Source organism: Neomonachus schauinslandi, chromosome 6 (genome assembly GCF_002201575.2).
Source record: "Neomonachus schauinslandi chromosome 6, ASM220157v2, whole genome shotgun sequence".
NCBI lineage: Eukaryota > Metazoa > Chordata > Mammalia > Carnivora > Phocidae > Neomonachus > Neomonachus schauinslandi.
Genome location: NC_058408.1, coordinates 43,760,574 through 43,785,808, shown reverse-complemented (window position 1 = coordinate 43,785,808; position 25,235 = coordinate 43,760,574). Strand labels below are relative to the sequence as shown.

General features: G+C 42.4%; 2 protein-coding genes across 6 annotated transcripts in view; one reads left to right on the top strand and one right to left on the bottom strand.

Moving 5' to 3' along the window:
* Positions 1 to 9,269, top strand: part of NCF2 (neutrophil cytosolic factor 2) — a 28,522-nt gene extending 19,253 nt beyond the window's left edge. For 2 of the 3 annotated variants that reach the window (XM_044915931.1, XM_044915930.1), the window contains 5 exons: positions 806 to 831; positions 1,452 to 1,603; positions 1,720 to 1,831; positions 6,249 to 6,426; positions 8,754 to 9,269. In XM_044915931.1, coding sequence (XP_044771866.1) covers positions 806 to 831; positions 1,452 to 1,603; positions 1,720 to 1,831; positions 6,249 to 6,426; positions 8,754 to 8,866 — 581 coding nt within the window. In that variant the 3' untranslated portion in view covers positions 8,867 to 9,269. The remainder of the gene's footprint in view (positions 1 to 805; positions 832 to 1,451; positions 1,604 to 1,719; positions 1,832 to 6,248; positions 6,427 to 8,753) is intronic. The other variant, XM_021682783.1, reaches the window with a different exon arrangement.
* A 1,043-nt stretch (positions 9,270 to 10,312) lies between these two features.
* SMG7 (SMG7 nonsense mediated mRNA decay factor) overlaps positions 10,313 to 25,235 on the bottom strand; it is a 91,344-nt gene continuing 76,421 nt past the window's right edge. Inside the window, exons 14-24 of one of the 3 annotated variants that reach the window (XM_021682776.2) lie at positions 23,185 to 23,304; positions 21,900 to 22,326; positions 19,939 to 20,083; positions 19,069 to 19,448; positions 18,066 to 18,437; positions 17,146 to 17,295; positions 15,114 to 15,194; positions 14,463 to 14,622; positions 13,621 to 13,791; positions 13,356 to 13,501; positions 10,313 to 12,744 (exon numbers count right to left, since the gene is read on the bottom strand). In XM_021682776.2, the coding sequence (XP_021538451.1) occupies positions 12,631 to 12,744; positions 13,356 to 13,501; positions 13,621 to 13,791; positions 14,463 to 14,622; positions 15,114 to 15,194; positions 17,146 to 17,295; positions 18,066 to 18,437; positions 19,069 to 19,448; positions 19,939 to 20,083; positions 21,900 to 22,326; positions 23,185 to 23,304 (2,266 nt within the window). In that variant the 3' untranslated portion in view covers positions 10,313 to 12,630. The remainder of the gene's footprint in view (positions 12,745 to 13,355; positions 13,502 to 13,620; positions 13,792 to 14,462; positions 14,623 to 15,113; positions 15,195 to 17,145; positions 17,296 to 18,065; positions 18,438 to 19,068; positions 19,449 to 19,938; positions 20,084 to 21,899; positions 22,327 to 23,184; positions 23,305 to 25,235) is intronic. The other 2 variants (XM_021682775.2, XM_021682774.2) reach the window with 2 other exon arrangements.

The window sequence follows — 25,235 nt, the reverse complement described above, 5'->3', positions numbered from 1 at the left end:
CAACACAGTGGTTACATCTAGGACATCGAACGTTAATATAATATTATAGAGTGTATATTTCATATTCACATTTCTCCAATTACCCCTCAAAACATCCTTGATAGCTTTGTTTTTACTTTTTCTGTCTAGGGGCCCATCAAGGATCACATATTAACCTAGGAAAATTTTATGAATATAGATTCCTAGGCCTTTGATTCTGATTCTTCAGGATTGGAATTGGGCCTCAGAATCTGTATTTCTAGAAAAAAACCTTCCAAGTGATTCTAATGATTAGCTGGGAATGAGATCAGTGACCATTGTGCACCCTCTATAGTGAGTATCTTTATGCAGACTTCTCTTATGTAAATTAGGTGCATACGGTCATATTAATATATTATGCACATTAGGAAACATGCACAAAAATAAAGGACAAGGGAAAAATAAGTGGTTCTAACATTGCTGCTTGTGGCCCCTGGTTCATCTGGCACTCCTTGCTTTCATTGCTCAGAGCCCACTGGTTTAGCTGGACTTTGGGGTCCCTGCTCACCCCATGCACTGCTGGGGTGTGATGGTCCTTTGATACTTGCCTGTATGCTCCCCCTGAGCCAGGCGCTGGGTTCGTCTGTGTGTTTGTGCTTTGCCGGGCACATTTCCCCTGAGTGCGATTTCCCCTACAGTTTGTTAAGGTTAAGAATCACCCCAGAGATTTAAAGGTAAGAAGTTGGGTGTCCTATTCTAAGAGGTTTCATTCTGTGGAAGCCAGGGGCTGGCCAGGACTGTTTATTCACCGTCTTCTTTTGTTTTGCTTCTTACCTTCTCCGTTTAGGTCAAAAAGAAAAAGAAGAGCCCAAGGTAAGCTTTTTTCTTGTACTATTTTTTTTCTTTCTTTTTTTTTTTTTTTTTTAAGATTTTTTATTTATTTATTTGACAGAGAGAGACACGGGAGAGAGGGAACACAAGCAGGGGGAGTGGGAGAGGGAGAAGCAGGCTTCCCGCTGAGCAGGGAGCCCGATGCGGGGCTCGATTCCAGGACCCTGGGATCATGACCCGAGCCGAAGCCAGACGCTTAACGACTGAGCCACACAGGCGCCCCCCTTGTACTATTTCAAGTGGTAGAGAAAGGAAAAGCTGAGGCTCTCCACCATGAGCATGTGTCCCTGGGTTATAGAAGGAGTCCAGAGGAAGGGTGGACCAGTTACCACCATACACACAGTCCACGGGCTAGGGCCCCCCACCCCTGTGCACACATTTCCTACAGGCCTAGAGCGTGTGGGCCACCTCTTCTGGCTCAGTAGGAATTCCTATCCAGGCAGGAGTGGGGCTACGGGCCCTCTGAAAGCCCCTTTCCGTTACTGTGAAACCGGTTAGCTCTTGGCCTCTCCCTGCTGCACAGAATGCTCCCCGTGATCCAGGATGGGGCTAAGAGGAGGCCGCAGACTCTCATGAGCTCCCTCTGCTTCCTCTCACCTCAGGAAGTAAAGCTCAGCGTTCCCATGCCCTACACACTCAAGGTGCACTTCAAGTACACGGTGGTCATGGAGACTCAGCCCGGGCTCCCCTATAGCCAGGTCCGCGACATGGTGGCTAAGAAACTGGAGCTCTTGCCAGAACACACTAAGCTGAGGTGAGTCCATGAAGGTAGCAGGGCTACACCTGGGGACCTGGTGCTGGCCTGGAGGGGAGAAGGCAATGGTTTTGTACTGATGTTCTCTGGCTTGGTTCTCACTCGTCTCTCCCCAGCTATCGGCCTCCGGACAGCAAGGAGCTGGTGCCCCTTTCAGAAGATAACATGAAGGCTGCCTGGGGCCAAGTGAAAAACTACAGCCTGACTTTGTGGTGTGAGAACACAGTGGTGAGTGCAGTGAGCCCAAGGGCACTTAAGGTCCTGTGTCTATCGGGCCACTTCCTCAACAACAGTCCAGCGTTTACCGAGCCCGGTCCGTGAGCCTGGCACTGTGCTTGGTGTTGAGGATCCGGCGAGTCACGAGCTCTGCGTCCCTTTGCCCTGCACCCCGGGGGCAGCCAGGAGAGGGCTCCCCGCAAGGGAAGAGCAGGACCAACAACGCACAGAAGCCTCCGAGTCCCTTCTGTCTGCCGCCACACCTACTCTTCCCAGGGTAGGCCCATCGTTATCAAGCAAGGTTGGAATGAAATCCGAGCTTGGGGCTGAGCTCCTAGCCATTCTTCACGGTCCGTTCCCATGGGGAAGAACATGTGAGAGTGGAAGAGAGTAGTGAGCATTTATTTCACGGGGAGATGATTTGGATTACAACATCCCACTAATAGCATCTATTGAGAGCTTCCCCCGTTCCAGGTCCCGGGCTAAGTGCACGCTGCGTATTCATTCTTACAGACCCCACAACTCTGTGAGGTATTGTTAGCCCATTTCACAGTTTAGGTAATAAGGCAAAGAGAGGTCAGCTTGACCAAGATTACACAGCAGGTCGGTAGTGGAACCGGGGCCCAGTGAGTATTTTGATTCCAGGGCCTGTATTCTTGAACCCTTTTCTAGACCTCAGGGCCCAGAACAGAGTTAACTGACTGGCCAGTAAGAGTAAAGGGAGTTAGGGGCAAAGTTAAAGGCTATAAGTAGTAGCTACACATTAATACCCTTGACTTTGTCCCTTTATCTCCAAGGGAAAAGTTGCCATTTCTTTTTGTTGTTGAGGTTAATTCCCTCCCACAACCATGGCTCCTGAAAACCATCCATCTGCATTCTGTCAACATACCGACATATGTTTCTTCACCGTTTATGTAATTTCTTATAAATGGATCATATAAATGGATCGTACAGTATATATATTCACGTGAATTCACATGATCCATTTATATGAAATTGATGGACTATTAAAAGTTTACATGTACAGGGCGCCTGGGTGGCTCAGTTGGTTAAGCGACTGCCTTCTGCTCAGGTCATGATCCTGGAGTCCCTGGATCGAGTCCCGCATCAGGCTCCCTGCTCGGCAGGGAGTCTGCTTCTCCCTCTGACCCTCCCCCCTCTCATGTGCTCTCTCTCATTCTCTCTCTCTCAAATAAATAAATAAAATCTTTAAAAAAAAAAAAAAAAAAGTTTACATGTACAGTATATATTTATATATATCATATAAAAATATATAAGTATATATTATATAAATATATATACTGTATAAACTTTTAATAGTCCATCAATTTCATATAAATGGAACATATAGTATATATATTCACAGGAGTTCCTGTGAATATATATACTGTACATATAAACTTTTGTTTTAATAGTACATTTCAATGTATATTTTTCCATTTTTATATATATTTGTGTTGTAATGGTCCCACTTCTTTTGATCGCTAATGGTATCCCTAAATGGTATTCCACAATATGAATACTGCAGTTTGCTGATTGATTCACCTGTTGGTGGACATCTGGATTGTTTCCAGTGTTTGTCTAGTGACATTAATTCTTCAGCAAACATTTGCTGAGCACTTACTGCTCTCTTGACAGGCACTGGCAATATAAACACAAGACACAGGCTCTTCTTGGGGGAAAGACAAGGGCAGACATGATTATAAAGCGTGTGTTAAGAACTGATGGACACACGAATGGTGTACTATGTTTTATAAGCACAAGGGAGGGTGTCTCACCCAAAAATGCTGAAGGAAGGTGGGACAAGTCAATAGTCAAAATAGTCTTCCTAGAAAGAATGATGCTGAAATTGTCTTGAAGAGTAGCCTTAAAATGGTAAAGAGAAATTAGCAAGGTGGAGGAGGTTAAGGTGACTTATATAGATGGAAGAGCAGAGGGAAGACCCTAAGAGTTGGCAGGGGTGACAGACACAAAGAGACAATCTGGAAGGCAACAGGGCCACGTCATGGAAGGCCTTGCACACTGCTGCACTCGGATGAGATTGTGAGCTGGGTAGAAAATACGATGAATGATTGCTTGGGATGGATGATTCAGGGACCTATGAGCAAGGCAGCAGGCTCTGGGAGGCTGGCCGGCCAGCGGGCTTTCTTTGAATGCTCAGCTCCCCATCCAGTCCTGATACTGGGGAGTCACAAGACACAATCAAGGAGATTGCAGTCTCCACTGACTAAAGCCGTTGTCAGCTGGGGTCCCTCTGACACCTTCAGTTCTCCCGTTTCCTGCTTTAGCATGTTTAGACTGGGGCATCTGCAGTTACATCAGTAAGGGGTATAAAATTCAACAGGTCCTATGTGAATCTTTTGGAGAGCTACTATTTTTCACCTCTGAATGGATGTTGAGACCATGGAAATGAGCACACTGGCAAAGCTCTTCCACACCATCTAGGCCTGGGGCCGTGGGCCCTGTGGGGGCAGAGTCCCTCCTCTAAACCCTCAACCCCACAGCTGGGCAGGGGCTTCTGCTCAGTTAGGGAAGGGTCTCTTTGGCAGATTCTCAATGAAATCAGATACATGTTTGCTGGGAAAGAAAAATTAGTGGGAGAGGAATGTAAGGAGGGTGGGCCTGGAGGAAGGCCCCATGGTAAGCCCCAGGTTGGTGGTATCTAAGGGTTCAGAAGATTGCGTTCAGGAAGTACAGCCCCTGGACTCACTGGCGCCCCAGGACCCTGGGTGGGGGATGGGGTAGAATAGGTAACCAGTGCAAGGGGTCATGTGGAAGTCTGAAAGGTCATCCTAAGGTTTTTGATGGTCTATGTTGGGACTAATCCTTTCAGTATTGTCTTAAAAGGATTCTGCCTAGCAGTTCTGCTCTAAATGTGAATTACTTCCCTTAAAAGGTTCATTGTTTTTAATTGTTGTTAATTTTTGTTCTTTGAAGAGAGCTTCAGTCTAATTAGTGGCTGTACGTGGCTAACTCTCCCCAAATTCCCAACACAGTCTTTTTGGGACTCAGTTCAGCTTCAGAGGTCATTGCCAAGCATTCTTTATCATTACCCCTTACTCTTGGAGACAGCAAGTGAGGATGTTCTCATTCACTTAGTAGAAGAGCAGGAAAATGAACGATCATTTATTAAGCATCTACTCTATGCAGGAACGTTTACCATTAATCAAGTTTAAATCTATGTATGTATATATTTAGTACTCTGAGAGTTTAATAATTGTCAGCTAGGGGCCCTTGGGTGGTGCAGTTAATTAAGCGTCCGACTCTTGGTTTTGGCTGGGGTTGCGATCTCAGGGTCATGGGATGGAGCCCTGCGTCAAGCTCCCCGCGCTGGCTCAGCGTGGAGCTTGCTGAGGATTCTCTGCCTCTCCCTCTCTCTCTGCCCCTCCCCCTGCTCACATGCACACATGCATGCTGTCTCTCAAATAAATAAAATCTAAAAAAAATAATTGTCAGCTATTACTATTCTACATCATATCATTTCATTCTTCTAGCCTCTATTTCATAAGGTGAGGAAACTGAAGCTCAGAGAGGTTACCCCACTTGCTCAGGGACACACAGCCAGTGAGCAGTGGAGCTGGGATACAAACCCAGGCCTTTAGACTCCTTACAACCATTTACACCTCACTGTACTGCCTTTCAATAAAAGGGATCTGCCAGGGCTGGAACAAGCGACATTAGGAAGTGAGAACTTTGAACACTCAGAACAGCTCTTACCCTCGCGGGGTTTCTAACGCGGGTTTGTTAAATCCCATGATTCACATCTCTAGAAACTGTACCCTTCTTCTTTTCAACATTTGTGGATGAAAAATGACCACAATGGTAACTAAGATGTGTAGTTACATATATCAGAAAGCAAGGCCTTTTTTCATGGCCTTAGAAAGACGGTATGGCGCTCTGCAGGGTTTTTCAAACTTCAGCAGGTATGAGACTCACCTAGAGGGCTTATTAAAATGCAGATTGCTGGGCCCCACATGCAGTGAGTTTATGATTTAGTAGGTTTGGGATGGGGCCAGAAATTTACATTTCTAACGAGGTCCCTAGTATTGTGGGTGCTTGAGAGGGTGTTGGATTCAGAGTTAGAAACCCAGGTTTGACTGGGTTCTGTCGCTTACTTGTGACTCCATCTCTGTTTTTCCAACTGCAAAGAAGTAACAGTAGTACCTATTCTACCTTTTTCAGGATTACTCTAAGGTTTCTGTAAGATTTTAAGACTATCTATGGTCCTGCAGACCTTTTGGGTTCACTTATCCAACCATCCTATATTCCTAAAGTACACATTAGGTTTATGCTAGGGACTGATCACAGACTTGGCCTTTGTGAGTTTATATCCCAGGTGCTACACTGACATTTCACGGATTCCTTTAGTGATGCTCAATGTTCACTGGCCAAAAAGTTGAGGAAACTAACAGGCCTTTTATTATTTCAGGGTGACCAAGGTTTTCCAGATGAACCCAAGGAAAGTGAAAAATCTGAAGCTAATAACCAGACAACAGAACCTCAGCTTAAGGAAGGAGGCCAAGTGGTAGCACTCTTCAATTACGAGGCCACCCAGCCGGAAGACCTGGAGTTTCAGGAAGGGGACATAATCCAGATTATATCAATGGGTAAGTACTACTCCTGGATCATAGAAACTAATTTCCATGTGAGCAGCAATAAGTTCAAGGGAAGAGAGGAAGAAACATTAATAACCTACAAGCCAAACTTTGCCAGTGGTTTCAATCTCCTTCCTAGCTTTCAGCTGGAGGGAGCAGAAGAGAGGGCTCAGCCTTTCCATCTGTTTCTCCAATGGCAGGGAACCAACAAATGACAGACTCAGCTGACGTTTTGATCATTAAAAATGGCTGTGTTTTGGAAGCCACGCATTCTCATTCCCAGAGGGAGCCAATTGGAAGGTGGCTGGAATCATTTTGCCTTTGCACCAAGCCATAGGATACTTTCCTATAAACCACAGTTCTCTGAACTGATGTACTTTTTGAAGATGAGGGAAGAAGTGGGTAAATTTTGCCTTAAAAGAAGCTACTCGACATTGCTTTGTGTCTCTGTTGACTTTCCTGATCCTGTTAGGAATCAAACACACTACAAATTGAAACAGTATTTTAAGTAGAGTTCTAATTTAGTGCTTCTCAAACTTCAGTATGCCCAAGCACCCGTTTGAGAGTTAAATAAAATTCGCAGGCCCAGCAACCAGAGATTCTGATTCAGGTCTGGGGTGGGGCCTCAAATTTGCATTTCTAACAGCTTCCAGTGTGATGCTGATCTTTTGGCTTCCAGTGTGATGCTGATCTTCTGACGGAGAGAAGCACCAATTCTAACTCAGTTTGACATAATCTTATTTCTCTTCTTCAAAACAAGAGTCCCATCAAAAGCTTTGTTCAGGGGCACCTGGTTGGCTCAGTCGGTTAAGTGTCTGCCTTCCGCTCAGGCCATGATCCTGGGGTCCTGGGATTGAGCCCTGCATTGGGCTCCCTGCTCAGCGAGGAGTCTGCTTCTCCCTCTCCCCCTGCTCATGCTCTAATAAATAAAATCTTAAAAAAAAAGAAAAAGCTTTGTTCAAACAGCAGAAATGTGCATTAGCAATGCAGAGTAGTGAAAACAAATTCCATTACCATCCAACAGATGAAGAAATGAGATTTTAAAGTTAATGGGGGTAGAGAGTATACAACTGTCTGGCAATTAACTCAAAATATGAGTAATGAAATAAAGAAGCAGGGTACCCTGGCAGTGCCTGTCTTCTGACAGGGGACAATAGGGCTTAGTAACTCCCAGCACCACTTTTTAAGTGTCAGTATCAACCAACCAGCTACACTGTCCGGTGTTTGTTTGGGGGTGGGTGGGATGAGATAAAAACTAGAACACACATAGAAAAACCTTCTGGATAGATATGGAGAGAAAAAAGGTGGCATATTCCTTCTGACTCTTGATTTCAACTCAGATCATTATTTCAGGGTCCTGGGATCTAGCCCTGTCTCGGGCTCCAGGCTCTGCGGGGAGTCTCCTAGATTTCTCTCCCTCCCCCACCCCCCTACCCTGGCTCATGCTCTCTCTCTAAAATAAATCAATCTTAAAAAGAAAAAAATCGTAAGGAAAATACTTTTACAGCATTGTGCTGTATCAAAGAATCTGTAAGTGGACACTCACAGTTCAAACTTGTGTTGTTCAAAGATCAACCTATTTTTTTAATTTTTTTGAGAGTGAACAGGGGTAGGTGCAGAGGGAGAGGAGAGAATTTTTTTTTTTAAAGATTGTATTTATTTATTCGTCAGAGAGCACAAGCAGGGGGACTGACAAGCAGAGGGAGAAGCAGGCTCCCCGCAGAGCAGGGAGCCTGATGTGGGACTTGATCCCAGGGTGCTGGGATCATGACCTAAGCCAAAGGCAAACACTTAACCATCTGAGCCACCCAGGTGTCCCGGAGAGAGAGAATCTTAAACAGTCTCCACGTTCAGCACGGAGCCCAATGCAGGGCTTGATCTAACAACCCTGAGATTATGACCTGAGCCGCAATCAAGAGTCGGATGCTTAACCGACTGAGCCACCCATGTGCCCCAAAGATTAAGGTATTTAATTAATGGCATGTAGTCAGAATAAAGATTACTAACAGTGATCAGGTAAAACTGTTATAAAAAAAATCCTATCTCAAGATTTATTGTTCAATTTCTTTCATCTTTTTTTTGTTGTTGTTCTGGCAGTTTTTTGAAAAATCTAATTGATCTTCTGTATTTTACTCCTCCGTTATCATATATAAGACAGAAACCAGTAAGATGGTAGAAGTCGTATGTTCACTTTTCCCTCAAATCACTTTATGATATGGACTTTTCCCTGTTAGCACAATTGGGGGTGAAGGACTGCCAAAGACCTGTGTGGCATATCCAGATGAGGTAATTCTCCTATATTGGTTTTAAAAGTCGATGTATACGTTTCCTTTTATCAGTGAATGAAGACTGGCTGGAAGGAGAGTGCAAAGGGAAGATTGGCATTTTCCCCAAAGCGTTTGTTGAAGAACATGCAACTACAGATTTGGAAAGCTCTCCTAGAAGAGTCTAGGATGTTCCATAACCTACAAAGTTGGAGAAAAGTAACTATAATCATTTGTGAGGTTTAAGCATGCCCCTGAAGTACACTGTAGGGAGACATCACTATTCGGAAGTGTTAACTAGTCTACTTTTCCCACTGAAAATTTAACCCATTACACAATGATATGAGAACTTATCATGATGATGACCCTGGCGGGTGGGGTGGGGTGAGTGGGTGGAAGTATCTGGAAGGGCATGAAGGGGTCTTCTAGGGTGCTGATAATGTTTCTTGCTCGGAGTGCTGGCTACCCAAATGTGTTCACTTTGTAAAAAGTTCACTGAGCTGTACACTTACTATTGGTGCACTTCTATATGTGATACCTCAATAAAAAACTTACAAAAACAAGACACTGAGAGTACAGGCCCAAGGCTGAACTATAAATACCCCTATTCCTGTACCACGACAGTCACAGACTCCTCGAGCCTGAAGTAAATTTACAGGTAATTCAGATGGCAGACACACATAAAAATAACTTTCCTCTATTAAAAGTCTCATTGCTTAAACAGAACCTAGACTTAGTTTTCAATTCCATAGAGAATTAAAATACTAGAATCTCACCCCTTCATGCCTTCTCAGGGAGGGACATTTGTTAAGAGTTCAATACTGAGTATGTGATGTAAAGAAGCCGCATTCAGGAAGCCACTTAGTCAGGACTATCCTGTTAGTTCACATTTTATAATATGGACTATGCTAATATACATGAGAATGCTATGGTTTTATTCTGGTTATCATTTAACCAAATGGCTTGATTTTTTTAGGGTTAACTTGGGGTTAACAAATACTAGACCTTAGAACCTCGCCTTCATTTCCCTCCCTCTCTCCTCGTTGTACAGTACGTATGGTTTTGTAACCACTCAAGTGTGCAGGTGCTTGTGAAAAGCAGTTAGGAAATGATGTGTAGATGGAATCAACACAGAAGTGAGAGGCTTGCTGACCAGAGTGAACACACAAACCGGCATGCCGTGGCACTGACCTCCAACCCACCACTGCAGGCCCGGCAGGCTACCACTGGAAATTTTGGACACAACTCAAAGAAACCAACCTCAAAGCTAAGAACACTAATTACCATTGGGGCTGATCAGACTTCGTGATTTTTATAGACCAGAAAGAGAAACCATCTCTGCACTGTCCCACTGACAGTAAAAATAGGGATAAAAATGGAGGGCTGTTGACTTCTTTGCATAAGCCCACCTTTATTCATTAGATAAAATAATTTTGACAGTTTCTTTCACCCATCCCTTTCCATAATAATGCACACTAGTTTGGAATGCTACCGAAAGCATAAATAACCCTGAAGCATATTCAATTTCTGACCATCTCTGATTTCCCCTAGATGACTTCTAAGTAGTTTAAATATTTGTTTTTCTAAGTAGGGTATTCTTTTAGGTTAGAAAAGAAACAACGTACACACAGATCTGGTTGGAGAGAACATGGTTTAATTAAAGGCAAAGCTGATTTCAGCAGCTGCAGGTCTTGCACAGACAGACCGAAACAGAACAAAACAAAACAAAAAACAAAACAAAACAAAACAAAAAAACACAAGAGAAAGTTTACTACACAAAACCAGTTTCTGATGAAGATTCTCCTCTCCCTCCTCATTACTCCACATTGAGGATGATAAGGCGAGGAACCCCGCCCCAAGAGTCAGAAAACATTCCAAACACCAAATTCTCATGCAGAAACAGGGCTGTAGATGGGATGTGGGCAGTACAGGGAGTGAGACAGTGAACCTGGCTAGCTCGTCTAGGGTGCAAGAATCAGGGACAGCTCAAACACTGGAATGTTGCAGCTGCCTGAATGCAGAGCTCAAACACACAAAGTGGGTCAAGGTAGTGGGGAAGAAGGCTTGGAAGGGTGGGGATGGGAGAGAGGCGGACACAGGGAAGGGGCTGGAGAGAAGCACAAAGGGTTTCATATTGCCACTGGGTGGGGGGGCTTCACCCTTTCAGACCTTTCAAAACAACAACAACAAAACAAAACAAAACAAAAACAAAAAACCCCAAACACCATGTCAAACTTAAAGAGCAATAATGTAAGCATACGGGGCTCCAACCACTGTCTCTGAAGAGCAATGAGCATTAATCTCACCCCTTCCATTGCTGGGGTTGCCCAGACTCGAGTGACAACCGGGGCTCCTGGATGTGCTTTGCTCTGCAGCTGTCTTCCAGTTTGTAAGTCCCACACTGACTCCACACATTCACACACACTCCCCTTCCCCCAGGGAGAGCAGCTGGGCACGCGTGCGTACACGTACACACACACACACACACACACGAGAGAGACCTCCCAGAAACAGACCTTACCACTAGCACAGCAATTGGACATTTAGACTGTTTCCATAATTTCCCCTTAAAATGTTACTTTTCCAGGAACTAACAGAAATGCTGTCCTTCTGTTTCTACACAAGAAAATTTTCAGTCCTCTTTCCTTCTAATAAATACCAAATAAAAGTTTATTTTCCTTTCTTTCGCCTTTTCCAGAATGGACTTCGTTGTTTTCTTCTGTGCATGATGCACACGCGTCCGTGTTGCCTTGAATTTCACTCTGAAAGTGGAGGTCGGGAGGCGCAGCTGGGCAGGGGCCTGGCCCGTCGTGCGCTATGCAGACGCCGCTGCTTCCTTCCTCGTCAGACTGTCTTTCGGGCCCCAACTGCTGGACCCCATGCTGTTGCTTCTTGGCGAGATGTTGTACACATTAGGAATAGAAACAATTACTGGCAGACAGCATAGGGTGGGAAAGGGATGGAGGTAGGGACAAGAGGAGGTGGGTGGTAAGCAGGATGGGGGTCACAAAAACCAATCCAACAAAAAATAACCACACTGAAAGCTTCTACCTATTAAAACGTGTCAGGCCACGAACGGACCAGCCTGCCTTCTGTGAGACTGCTTGCTATGCTACTGGAAAATGTACAGGAATCAAAAACATTAATTTAAAATCCTACAGCAGTCATCTGCCAGTCCAGCCCAGCACCACCACCCACACTGCATCCTCGATTGGGGCTCGAGCACCTACAGAGTGAAGGGCATTTCCTGCTGGAGTCTCCAGGCCAGAGGAGGGCCTGCCAGAACCTTCTGAGTGAAAGTTGAGGCCTTGGACTCTCCCTCATGGAACACGTCCACTGGCTGAAGAGGTCAGCTTCCCCATCCTGTCACCACCAACCTCTCGCAGGAGCAGTGAACGGGGCTTTCCTTGCTGCACACTGACTAGAAGAAGCACATCTGTGTGTGGAAGAATTCAGTGTGATATTTTACTACTGAGAGTAATAACAATAATAAAAGATGTTCAGGAATAATTTCAACTACATTCTCAGTCAGCAAAGCAATCATTAATGGATTCCTATTTTATTCCCCAAAGAGGAAAAAAGGACTGAGAAGTTCCCGTTGGCTTCTCCCATCTGCCTCCCCTTCTCAGCTTTCACTTCCCTTGTGGCTGGGGACATGCACGATGGAGAAGGTGAGAGGCGGTGATATCAGGTAACTGAGTGAGACAAACAGCAGTTCCTCTCTCCCTCCGGAAGGCCCCAGGGGGACGGAGAGTTCCTGATGGTTTTGTTCTTTTTGTTGCACTGCGGACATTTCGTGCACACTCAGCGCGCCGGTGGAACGCTTACACCCTCTCGACAGCAAGAGACAGAAAAGAGGGCTGCCACCTGCAGGGGACTGTATGGGCCAGTCCTGCAAACCCAACATGCCATGGTTTATGGAGCCTTCATTCCCAGGGTTGCCACTTTGGCCTCAATGTGGAGGGTTCATGGTGCTTTGTCCCCGCTGCTGTTTCTGCTTCTGCTGCATTAACAGCTGCTCCAGAGCGGAAGGTCCAGGGTGCATCATGGAACTGGACCAGATAGACTGAAAAACAGCCCAGAGCTTGTCAGCAGGGGTCAAATGCCTGGATGTCTGAAAGGGATTTGCTTCTCAATCCTCGCCAAATATAAAGGCATATATGTCCCAAGATCCCTGCCCCCTAAAAAACCCAGCTATTAGACAACGTTGTTGTAAGACTGTCTTCAAGACCAGTTAGTTCCCACTAGGATTATTTTAAACCAGAAAAGGTGAAATATTTACTAAAACTCAGGGCCACGTGGGACCACAGAATATTTACTATAAAGATTTTAGGCAAACAAAACATCTCTAAAATTAGATACCCTTCTTTTATTTGTTCACAAAAGGCTTAAATCAAACATTCCAAAATGAATCAGAATTGTCTTAACCTTACAATGCAACTAAAACCTTTGTTTCTGTCCCCCTTGAAGATAACTGCTTTATCACTAGTGAGTTCACAAATTAAAAAACAATATTCCTATTCAAGAATCTTATAAGGTAGACCATGTTTCTAGGACTTTGCTAGATATGTGCTATGAATCGATCAACTCTAAGGGCCTAAGGAATAAGCCTGGCTATTTATAGGAACAAAAGCAGAACCACATCTCTCGTGGTTCTTGTTCCTAAAACCCACTCACCTTTAGGCTTTCCATGAGGACAGCAGAGGAATCCTCCATGGAGGGGCCGTGGCCTGTCCAGGTGCCACTTGGAGTGCTGGCTGGATGCCAACTGCTCTCAGAGGATGATGTCGCTGAGAGATAGTCAATGCCAAACCCACCCATGGCTAAGGATGCAAAGAGATATGAAGAATTCAAGATGTTCTGTCACTGTCAAACACCAAACACCAGAGAAGGACAGAGTAAGTGATTTCACTTTCACTAGGCAATGAAATCTGGATCTCACCTGGCTTATCAGTTTTCCACCGATCTGCAGTTCTCCTATCCCTGTTATCTGGAGTTCCAATGGGTCCAAAGTTGGAGAATGGAACAGAATTATGGTTGTGTGTTGGAGGGGAGCTTGGCAGGCTGCTTGGGTTAGAGGAATGAGGAGATTGGCTGGCTGGTGTTGAATGATCTATTAAATCACAACAACACAAGACATTAATAGATGTTTCACAAACAAACCAAGAACTGAAGTTTCCACTTAAATTCTACTAAAGATAACCATGCAGCTTTGGGAGAAAGGCGGAATAAGGGCCCCCAAAGGGACTCTGCCACATGTGCTAGTCTTACTGCACATATCTAAGGCATGGTCCTTGCTTTAAAAAAAAAAAAAAAAAAAAGGAAAACCAGACAATTCTGGGCATGCACTATTTTGGCATTGCTATTTCAGGTAAATATCTACTGGTCTTCTCTACTAGAAACAGAATTGCCTAATCTTAGGTATTACTATTAAATCAAACTCCATTTATAAAACAGGGATTAAAGAAAAAAATCTCTATTTTAAAAAGTGCAACTTTCCCTGCAAAGAATGAGTATCTACAAACAAAACTAAGGAACAGCTGCAAATCTTAAGACAGAACCCACATTTTTCTCTTACAACTCTGCTGGTTGTTGAGGATGTAAAAAAGCTTTTTTAGTGGCACTTACTATGTGAACTGGCTCATCAGGCTTTTTTCCTATTTTCTTTCAGAAACTACTTTAAAAAAAAAACTACCATATTTATAATCACAAAATCATACTAATTCATCATCAATTTGAGTGAACAGGAAAGGCAAGGTCTGTAATTTAAATACTAGTCAATACCTGAACTGGCAGGAAGTGATGGAGACCAAGGGGTCCCTTCAAAGAGGGAGTACAGTGATGTCTCCTGGGGGGCCAGCGAAGGATTAAGTTCTGTTTTGGAGCTGGTTGTCAGGTTTTTCCCATATACCTCATTGAACACACTGTTATTAGGGTATCTTTCCTGAAAGACAATGACAACCAAGTTATAAACTCACTCCAAGGAAAGAGATTTAAGAAAATGTAATGTTCATGTTCTCAGATGCTTAAGCATCTTAAGTGTATCAAGCTTTTCTTAACAAGACAAACTTTTGAAGGCTTTTATTTCAGTTTCTTTTGGTTTTCCTGTTAAATTCATTTTCCCTTAATTTGCTTTCCCTCACTCTTTATTTTCTCTATCTATGTAAACCACCCAGATTTAGAAGTATGGATAATTCACTTGGCTGAACAACAGAGCCCTAAGGATTTCCATATTAATGAGAATTTAAAGGGTTCAAACTTATAACATACAAGTATCTCATATACCCGAATCAGAGGGACAGAGGATAAAATAAAATGTCTGGAAGACACCAATATATGGAAGAGAAAGGAAGAGAAAAATAGGGGTATGGAAATAAAATAGATATACTAGCCTACTATAAAAGCACAAAGCAGGATTCTTCACCATCTACCCACCTGATTGAGAGAGAATCCGGTGAGGGACAAGAAAGAGGAGGAATGGGACATGAGCTCCGAGGGCTTCTCCAACAAGGATTTCTTCACAGTCCCGGAAAAAAAGGTAGTTAAATAAGGCTTCCATTTTCTTAATATTAATCTTTAAGATACTATACAATAAAAGTAGAAGACCACCATTTAAGCATACTTGCACGTACCCATCATATACAATGTGATGGGTAAGGCTTCGAAGATGTGAATTAAATGTTAATACCATGACACCAGCTAAGTGCAAGTCAGACACAATGTTCCTGGATCAATACTTCTCATCTAGCACAGATACCCTGGTAGGGACCAGGGACCCTGGAAAATGGCAGTTCTGAGTGTTTACTAGCAGGACCTTCAGGAATACCCTTATCAAGAGTTGCATTTAAAATACTCTCAAAACAAGATGCTGAGCTGATCTGGCAGTTTTTTCCCCCAATTTTTAAAACACTCACATTAATGACTTAAAGCCTTTCAAATCCATTTGACAACGGAACTGGTTTTGTCAATATGATTCCTAAGCAGCTCTATTTGTGGTATATATTAAAACAGTTGCTGAAGTTGAACTTAACATTTATTGGCCCTAAGAAAATTACCAGGAAAAAAAGCTGAATCTCTGATGCTCACTGTCATTGAGTAGTTGGTCAACAAAGCATTTACTAAACACCTACTACATGCAAAGCACTTTCACACACATTATATCATTAACAATGTTAAATACAGAAAGGATTACAGTTAAGGTTTTTTTTGTAAACATAAAAAAAAAACCCTAAACCACTCCCCTCCACGCCCACTTGTCCCACCCAGACGGAGGAGGGGCAAGCACTGCAGGAAGTCAGGGAGGAGGAAAGGAGTGGAGAGAGGGGCACTGCCCCTGGGCCTTCAAGCCGTCAAGCCACATGGGTGGAGAAGCGGCAAGAAAGGCAAACACAGGGAGCCAACAGTTTCACAGTTAGGTTTTCCACAACCCTGAGGTGCTGTCACTGTGCTCTTGTAGTTTAAGTTTCTAGGCGATCTTTTATTTCTCTAACTTGGGTGAAAAAGTAGGACGTCTCTCTGGCCACTCACCCAGGCAAATTCTGATGGGAACTTCAAGTGCCAGGGATGGCAGCTTCTGTCATGAGAGCCATACAGTTTTATTTCTCCTAATACTAACATTAATGCATTCTAATCTTATGGATGTTTCCTTGTCTCATACTTATGAGAAAGAAACAGCAAAAAAGTAAAATTCAGAATTGTTTTATGCTTTGTTAAGATGGAGTAAAGGGAGGGGAAAACTTCACAGCATATGTCTTTTCATGTTCCCCCACCTCAGCAAAATATAATATAAATATTGACGAGAATACAAAACGGCCATCCTCTGAAATGCAGAGTGATTTCTAGAGGCTGTTTTTAAAAGATACTACTAATCAATACTTTAGACTTTATTTCATGTCATCCTAGTTATTTATCTCTGTATTCACTCATCTACGGCACTCCAACAATGTTTATAAATAGAATTCTCTTCATTTTTACTCATTCTGTTTATGAATCTGGCTCTGAATTTAGATCCGGGCTCTTAGTTAACCAAACAGAAAAGAGCCACATACCGTTCAATAGTGTCACTAAAAAATCTAGAATGTATTTCATTTCATATTTTGAGTCCATGAAGAAAAATCCACTGCTCCTAAGCAAGATCAAACAATCTTTGAAATTCCTGGGTTTAGATGGAAGTGCCACCTAAAAAGTAAGTTAATTTGCCAGGTTTGCATCCTGTGTGACCAGCCCTGAAGGATGCTTCTGGATAACACATATAACAAAGCTATGACTCTGAGCTTTACAACTATGGAGTCAGAAATGTTTTCCCATGTTCTACTACCATTTGACGGTTAGTCTGGGCAGTAAGGAAATAAATGGTACAATTCTGTAAAGAAGGAAAGCTCCAGAAAAAAGAAATCATCTATTCCAAGGACTCCAAAATCTCAGGGAAGCTGGGGTTAGAGCAAGAAGAATTATGTCAAATACATACAAAGAGGTTCCGTCCAGGAAGAGAGGCGAGAGGCCCCAGCAGAGCTGGGTAAAGATCAGGAGGGTTAGAAAAAATCAGCTCTTCCTCTTCCTCCAAGGCAGCCAGACTCTTTAACAGGTCCGGAGGAAGCAGAGGGGAGCCCTTGGGGTCCTAGTGACAGAAAGGATCACAGTGAGATGCAATAAGGGATGACAAAAGCACAAAGGAGTAAGTAGCATGATTAGGGGGATAAAAGCAACTCAAGTCAAGGAGAAGAATTACAGCAGACAGTATTAAGCAAAGAAGAAAAGGCTCTGAAACACAAATAAAGTGACACAAGGACAAGGGTGCAAAAGATCAAGACAACAAAAGCAGCAAGAAACACTGACAAACATGGAGCCGAACATAAGAGGTTAATGCGGCCTGTGAGTAAAACAATGTGGTGGAGCAAAGGGGTTAGCATATCCTGGGCTAACAGAGAAACAGCTCTTTTAAAAAATTACAGACACACCTGTTTCTCATGAATAAAGAGAGAAAGGAAGGGGAACTCCACTATCAAAGATAACTGGCTGACTCTGTTCCTCTCAGAAAGCAATTTGTTTCAATACGCAGTAAACCTATTTTTAAACTTAGATGATTCAGCCCAACTGAGAGGAGCTTTGTTTCAGAATTCTCTAACATGCTGTGATAAGAGATTTCCGCACCATCTCTCTGCCAGACCATCACAGTTGCACATCAGTAACGGGATTCCTCAGCTCCCCCAGATCCAGTCGGGCTGTGCAATTGTGAGGAGGAGGCCAAGAGCCACACCAGTTAGTCATCAGCACGCTGTAGCACTAATGGATCAGAGTGGCCTTTATAAACATCTACTTGAGAAATTCAAAAGATCTGCAGCCCCAGACCTCTCTCCGCTGTGCCTGGTGACAGGAAAGGACACACACCTCAAATGGCATCCTGGGCACCGGATCCTGCTCTGGACGGAAGACTCCTGGCGACCGTTTGCCCCTGCGGTCCATATTTGCTTGCTGTGCCATTACAGCTCTGTTATCGGCCATGCTGTAAGACGAATCCCAATAGAATTCCGGGACCTTGACTTCTGAGGGATTATGGTTATATGGCTCCATGGGAAAAGGCTTCATTTTTTTCTCTAGAGGCTGCTGCTGCATTACAGGAGGTTGCAGTGACGGCTCAAACAGTTTTATGGGGTCTTGGGACTGAAGGTAGTAGGGCTGTTTCACAGGCATGATTTTCCCTAATGGGCCTTGAACCTGAGGGGGATTCCACAGCTGTTTGGAGGCATCTGCCTGTTGATACTGAAAAATCAGAGATGCCTGTCATCAGGACTAGGATAAAATGCAATGTTACATTCAATACTCAGAAAATCACAGAATGAACCTGAGAGATTATACAACCAACGGAACTCAGCAGTCCTTTACCCTTTAGGTTTTTCAATACACAGAGCTTTCTGGGAACAGATGATGGGCACTGAACTCACGTTCCCTTTCCATTCAATTATTTATGAGATTTAATGAACAAATGAGTGTGTGTGTGTGTGTGTGTTCCCCCTTCCTGCCTCAAGTACCGTGGGGTTGACAATATATTTAAGAATGGTGTCCTATCCTTAACACCTCATTAAGATTATGATTCTATTTCCCTTCTGTAGTTAATGTTCAAATAGGAGAGAATTATTTATACAAAGTCCTTTCTACAACGTTGACAAGAAGTAGCAGCAAAGAATGGTACTTAAGATCTATTATCCTTTACAAGAGAAAGGAACACATGTGAAATTGCCTCAACAGCAAAGAGAATATTTTTGCATTCCCATAATCCTTACACAGCAAAAGCATCTGAAAGCCTAACCAGTATTTCTAATGAATCAAACACTGAGTAATTTCAGCCTTCCCTCCTTATTTCAGCTGCACAGTACACACAACTGTAACTTACCTGCTGGAATCCAGAGTGGTGAGGAGGGCTTTTCCCCAAAGCCGGCACAGCTTTTGTGGGGGACTGTTGCTGAGCTAGAGCTTGAACCTGCAACTGGCTTGTAGACTGTGCTGTTGGCTGAGCTGGTAAAGATGTAAGGGGTTGCTGGGAAGGTGGTTGTGGTTGTTGAGGTCCCTGGTTCATTGGCCCTGGTCCAGAGGGCCGTTGCTGGCTGTAAGGAATGTGGGACTGTTTCCCAGCTTGCACCTGGTTTCCTGCTGGAGAGTGAGCTGTAGGCTGAAGAAAGGTTCCTGGGACAGAAACACCAGCTGGGAAGGTGTAACCTGAGCCCATAGAAAATGCCACAGGAGGGGGAATAACATATGTGGGGGGCGGGAACCCTTCAAAATAGAAGAACACAGCAGCTTTAGTTCTAAAGGTACTTAGCAAAAGAAAGACAAAAATAAGTCATCTGAGGGGAACATGGGGTAGGGTAGAGAGGAGGTCCTCTAATAAATTATAAAAAACAGGGATCAACCATCAAGTGAGACTTATCAAGCATCAATCTTTAACTTGATTTCAAGAATTAAATTAGAGTAGTGGCTGCTATTTCTATCCACTGAAGCAACCGGAGTATTCTAAAGGTGGTTTCTTAAATGTAAAGTTTAGTGATGGGAATTCTGCCATGATAACAAACATGCATTTGTATATAAACTAGAGAAATGGCTCAAAAATAACTTCATAAGCATCAGAGAAACGAGAACTTCCTCCTACCTTTTAACATTATGGTTTAGTAATATAACTCCAGTAGACTATAAATTATTCAATTAACAAGCAGAAACTCATACACAGATAAGATTAAGTAGAACAAAGTATAAAATGTATATTTACCTGGCCGGCTGGGAAGAGGAGGGAAGGCTCCAGGGTGATGAATGGGGATGAACTGGGAGTTACTTGCTTGACTTGGGGTTTGAGTTACAGGTGTTTTCCTGGCTTCAGACACTGGAGTCTTTCTTAGTTCTGTCTGGGATTTTACCTATGACCAACAGAAGCAAAACTATAATAATCTGAAACTCAAATGTGTCAGAAAGAAGCACCTACTCTAAGAAAGTATTTAAAACCCCATTATGTCCAAAAAAAAAAGCATATGGAGGTATTTAAATTTACCTAAATTAAACACGGGAAAATCGAAATAAATTATTTAATCGTCAATAAAAGATATAAGGGCTTAGTTTTACTAGTGTAATTATTTTCCTTTCACAAAATCATAAAAATACTAAATACGGAAAGGACCTGAGAGTTCATGTGTTTTACAAATGAGACACATCTCGCCAACAGGTTAAAAAACTTGCCTATAATCTTAAGCCACCTATTATGGACCCCAGGGCCCTTTATACTTGGATTCATTAAACAACATACATGAATTATGAGTTAATAACGATGATTATTAACCCACAGGGGAGATACTTTGGTCCTCAGTTTAATTTCATATGGGCAGCCTTAAGCATACCAGTCAGGTATCCACCCCCCAGGCTGACACCCCTTTAGAATAAATAAGGATACTTTCAGCAGTAAGGAGCAGGGCCCGAGATCCTACACAATGAGCCACAGAGAATATGATGTCATATGGGTTGCTCAAAATGAGTAAAATGAAGGAAAACAGGTGACATTTACAGAGACCTTAGGATGAGGTACAGAGAGTGGTAATATACTGACTCCTGTCAGGCTTTCTTTAATCATCTAGAAGTAGATTTAAGAGGGAAGAGAGACCAGAAAGGAGATTTTCAGTCTGGCCCTTGTTGGGAGGCAGTTGCAGAGAACGGAGGCAGAGCAGGCAGGAAATACTGGACTCATCCCTAAAACACTGGCCCTTTGGCTTTATAGTTCATTTGGTTTGTTCTTTGCTTTTCCCCAGCACCTCTCTCCCCCCATGCCTTTTCTCAATTTCTACCATGTTTTTCTCTGTTTCTCCCCCTACTATTAATCTTAAAATGCAACTATTATGTTATTTCTCTGTTTCCCCAAAAAACTCTGTAGGTGAAATACCCTGAAGGCACTATTAATTTGCAAGCAGGCTTCAATAAGGGTCCTCATGCCTACTGCAAACAAATACATTTGCCAAAATGTACTAACAAATCAAATGGCTACTTAGGTCTTTGTTCAAACATTAATGGTATAAATGCAAACCAGCACAGAGCAAAGACCTTTTCCGTTTATATGTAATCATCTGTATCTCTTTGGAAAGGTTTAAGAAAAACAAAGTCACAAATAATTGAGCAGTGTTTACCTTTTCCCAGCAAGAGACTTAAATTCTTACTTTACAAATTCCCATGAGTGAGGATAACACTGAAGTGATATAACGCTACTGGCCGGGACAGGTATAAATGCCAAGAAAAAGAGCCTCGCCTTTTTCCAAGAATATCGTTTATTTCTTATAGTGAACTAAAAAAAACCCAAAAAATTATAAGTCTTAATATATTCTTGGTTCTATTGGATCTATAAAAGACCCCAAATTTCCCAACATTAACAAATGGCAGTTATACTTTCCAAAGAAAATAGAATTCTTCATGTAGTTAATAGGTCTGCAACTGGTCATTTCAAATCACTTAAATTGGAGAGGATTGATAAAAATGTCAAATCAGGTTGAGATTTTTTTTTACTCACATTACAGTTTCCAAGAACTGATGGAGTAGCCACCTACCATAGCTCTTACGTGACCTTACTGTGCAGCATTCAAAGAATGCATTCAAGCTTCCAGAAGAGCCAATTCTCAAGGCTTTAGGAACAAAATGAAAATCTTGCCTTTTGTGTGAGCCTTCCTCTACCTGCATTATAGTTTAAATACAGCTTACCTGCACTGCCACACTCTGCTTTCCTGTTTCCTGTAACTTTTCTAAGATGCATTTCTTGGTTTCTGTTTTCCTCTTGCTGTTGTCCTTCTTTCCATCATTCTTAGTTACAGTAATTCCTTTGCTACAGTCCCTTCTCACCTCTTTGGGAGGAAAACTTCTTCCTTGGTCTCTGTTCACTTCTCGCGGCTTAATGTTCTCTTTGAAGGTGACCATTGGTTTCTCTCCTGGGTCACAGTTGTTGCTTAGATTACGGCCCGTGGACAGCACTGATTTCAGTCCTGGGTTCCCATCCGAAGCCAGTGACTCTATCATGGATGGTTCTTGCAGAATGAGGTTCTCTTTGGCTTCACTGGGGTCTTCCAGTATTAACTCTGGGATTTCTGTGATAAACAACAATTTCCCTACCTCATTTTCACACTGAATCAGCCTAAAAAAGTAAAAATAAATCCATATATGAAAACCATTAACCTAAAAAACACTAACAGTGGAACTGAGTCTGGACCCAACAGTCAGTACATCCCCGGTCCCAAAGACTTGGAGACAGTGGGGTTATCACAGTATAACATATCTATTTTTATATAACCTAAAAAGTTTTACAGAAAAATTTAGATTCTCATAATCGCTTAGCATCCCCACAACACATTCCCATGCCCTTTTAATGTCTTCTACTAATTACAGCTACATTTACTGAGCATGTCTTAAGTACAAGGCACTAGACTAGGCCCTTGAAGTGGTAATCTGTAATTCCTCATTTATAGGTGTAAAAACTAGAGCTCAGAAGGACTAAGTTCATTCAAACATGCAACCATTTAAGTGCTTACAGTAGCCTGAATATAGAACTTAATATGAGGATTGACAGAAATTAATATGAAACAGTTACTGACTTTGGAAAGGTTATAATCAACTGGGGAGATCCTAAGGACACACACCTAGGGAAGTGGCAGAACTAGAAACTTAACGGACTCTGAGCTGTCCTGACTGAAACTGACCACCATGCCCATCAATACAAATCACCATAACTGTGAACATACCATTTAGTTAGATTTACACAGATGTTTATAAATTAGAGCAGAAGCTCATGATTAACAAGGGAGACAAAGCCTATTTCTCTACACTAGGCAGTGTAATAGGGAGAACAGAGATTAAATGGAGTATACTTAGGATCACCAGGGTCATAATTTGATATTGTGTTACCAACATTTTGACTTAAGAGTTTATAATCAATAGCATTATGCCAGAGCCTGAAACACATGTGGGGTGTGTAAGTGTATCTGATTAGAAATACCTTGGCTGATTATCGGCGATCCATTTGCCTATAGAGATCAAGCGCTGCTGCCGTATTTGTCGTTGCTGACCTTCTTTGTCTCCTGTAATACCCTGGTGGCCTTTGGAAAAATCCAAGTTCCTAAAATTGATATAAGCAAATTATACAAAATTAAACTTCTAAAGGTATTTCCCAGGCAACCAAATTCACCTATTTAACTGCAATGATTTCAGATTTTTCTATACAGGCTAGCTACTTGATGTAATCAACTGCACTTCAATATAAGCTCCCAAAGATTTGAAGTACAATGAAACAAAGCAAAAAAGAACATGCAAATTCATTACATTAACATACTTTTACTTAAATTTTACTTTCTAAATGAGGAGCTCAAATAAATCACAATATTTTATTAGGAAAGATAATTTTACTATAAAAGTTTTCATTAACACTTTCCTTGTATTCTGTGTAATTTGTTTGAAATAACCATTGCAATGCTAGGGGTCTCTGAGTATGCCTATTCTAACAAACTGCTAATCTATGCACTTTAGGTGGCCCTAAATCAGAAAAATGTATACATATCACAAAGTATATAGAGCAAAAATCTCATTGACATTAGAAAGGTAAATCAACCTGAAAAAAATAAGGATTTTTCAGATTTCTCCTCATTAAATGATTTTTTTTAAAAGCATCTAAACAGGGGCGCCTGGGTGGCTCAGTTGGTTAAGCAACTGCCTTCGGCTCAGGTCATGATCCCAGAGTCCCGGGATCGAGTCCCACATCGGACTCCCTGCTCAGCAGGGAGTCTGCTTCTCCCTCTGACCCTCCTCCCTCTCATGTTCTCTGTCTCTCATTCTCTCTCTCACAAATAAATAAAATCTTAAAAATAAATAAATAAATAAAAGCATCTAAACATTGCCAGGTAGTAGGCTAGATGCCGAATACACAAAGATAAATGAGAAAGAGAAAGTCTCTGTCATAAGGATGAAATTAAGAGACTATGAATCAATTTGATGAGTATTACAATAAAAACTATGCAAAGAATAAGCACAGTAATAATAGGAGGGCTTGTTCCTTCTGATAAGCTCTGAAAAGGTTTCACAGAGTGTTACCAGAACTAGACTTTGACAGGTGTGGTAAGTACATACAGGTTGGTAAGGGAAGGGCAGAAGAGGAAAATGGACTGTTCCAGGCATAGCATAAACAAAGTCTTGGAGGAATAAAAATAGTTAAGAATAGGACACAGTGGATGTATAGTATGTTAAGTATTAGGGGACAGGAGGGTGGAGGTGGCAGAAAATATGGTTGAAAAATCAAACACTTGGACATGAAGCTAAAAAAAATATTGGAACCACTGGGGGTGACTGAATTGAAGTCTTTGCATCAGTAAGGGGACATTAACAGGTCTATATTTAAAATATAATCATGGAAGCATGGCAGAAATGACCTAAAGAAGGAGAGGGACTCTTCGTAGGGAGGTTGGTTAGGAAGCTTTTTATACTCCAGGTTAATGGTGACAAAACCCTGAACTAAAGGGAAATAAATCGGAGGAGTTGGATCTAAACACAGAATTACAAAGACTTGGTGAGAAAGATTAATGGAAATAAGGATTTTTCTTTTTTTTTAGAGTTCATGTAGGTGGTTAATGGCACACAGATAAATATAGAAAGATCATTTTTTGCTGACCAGATAGGAAAATAAGAGCCCTTTTGGGTCATATTAAAGTCTGAAATGTATAAGGGATATCAGATTGTTAAAATAGGAGTCCAAACTCCAAAATAAAAGTCAGAACTGAAAATTCTGGACTTACTATCCAAGAGATGAAAGCTCAAGACAAAAGGATGGATCTGATCACCAGGGAGAATGCAGAAGGTGGGAAGGGAAGGGTAGGAAAGACCTCTGGAGGATAATACTCTGAGGCATGTGGTACAGAGAAAGTGAAAGAGACGGAGTATGATGGCAGAGCTGAGAAAAAGGAGGCTTCATGAAGGAATGGGATCAATAGACTCAATGCTAGAGAAAACTGAACAGGATGAAAATTGTAAAGTCAATGGAATCTGGTAGCCAGGAAGGCA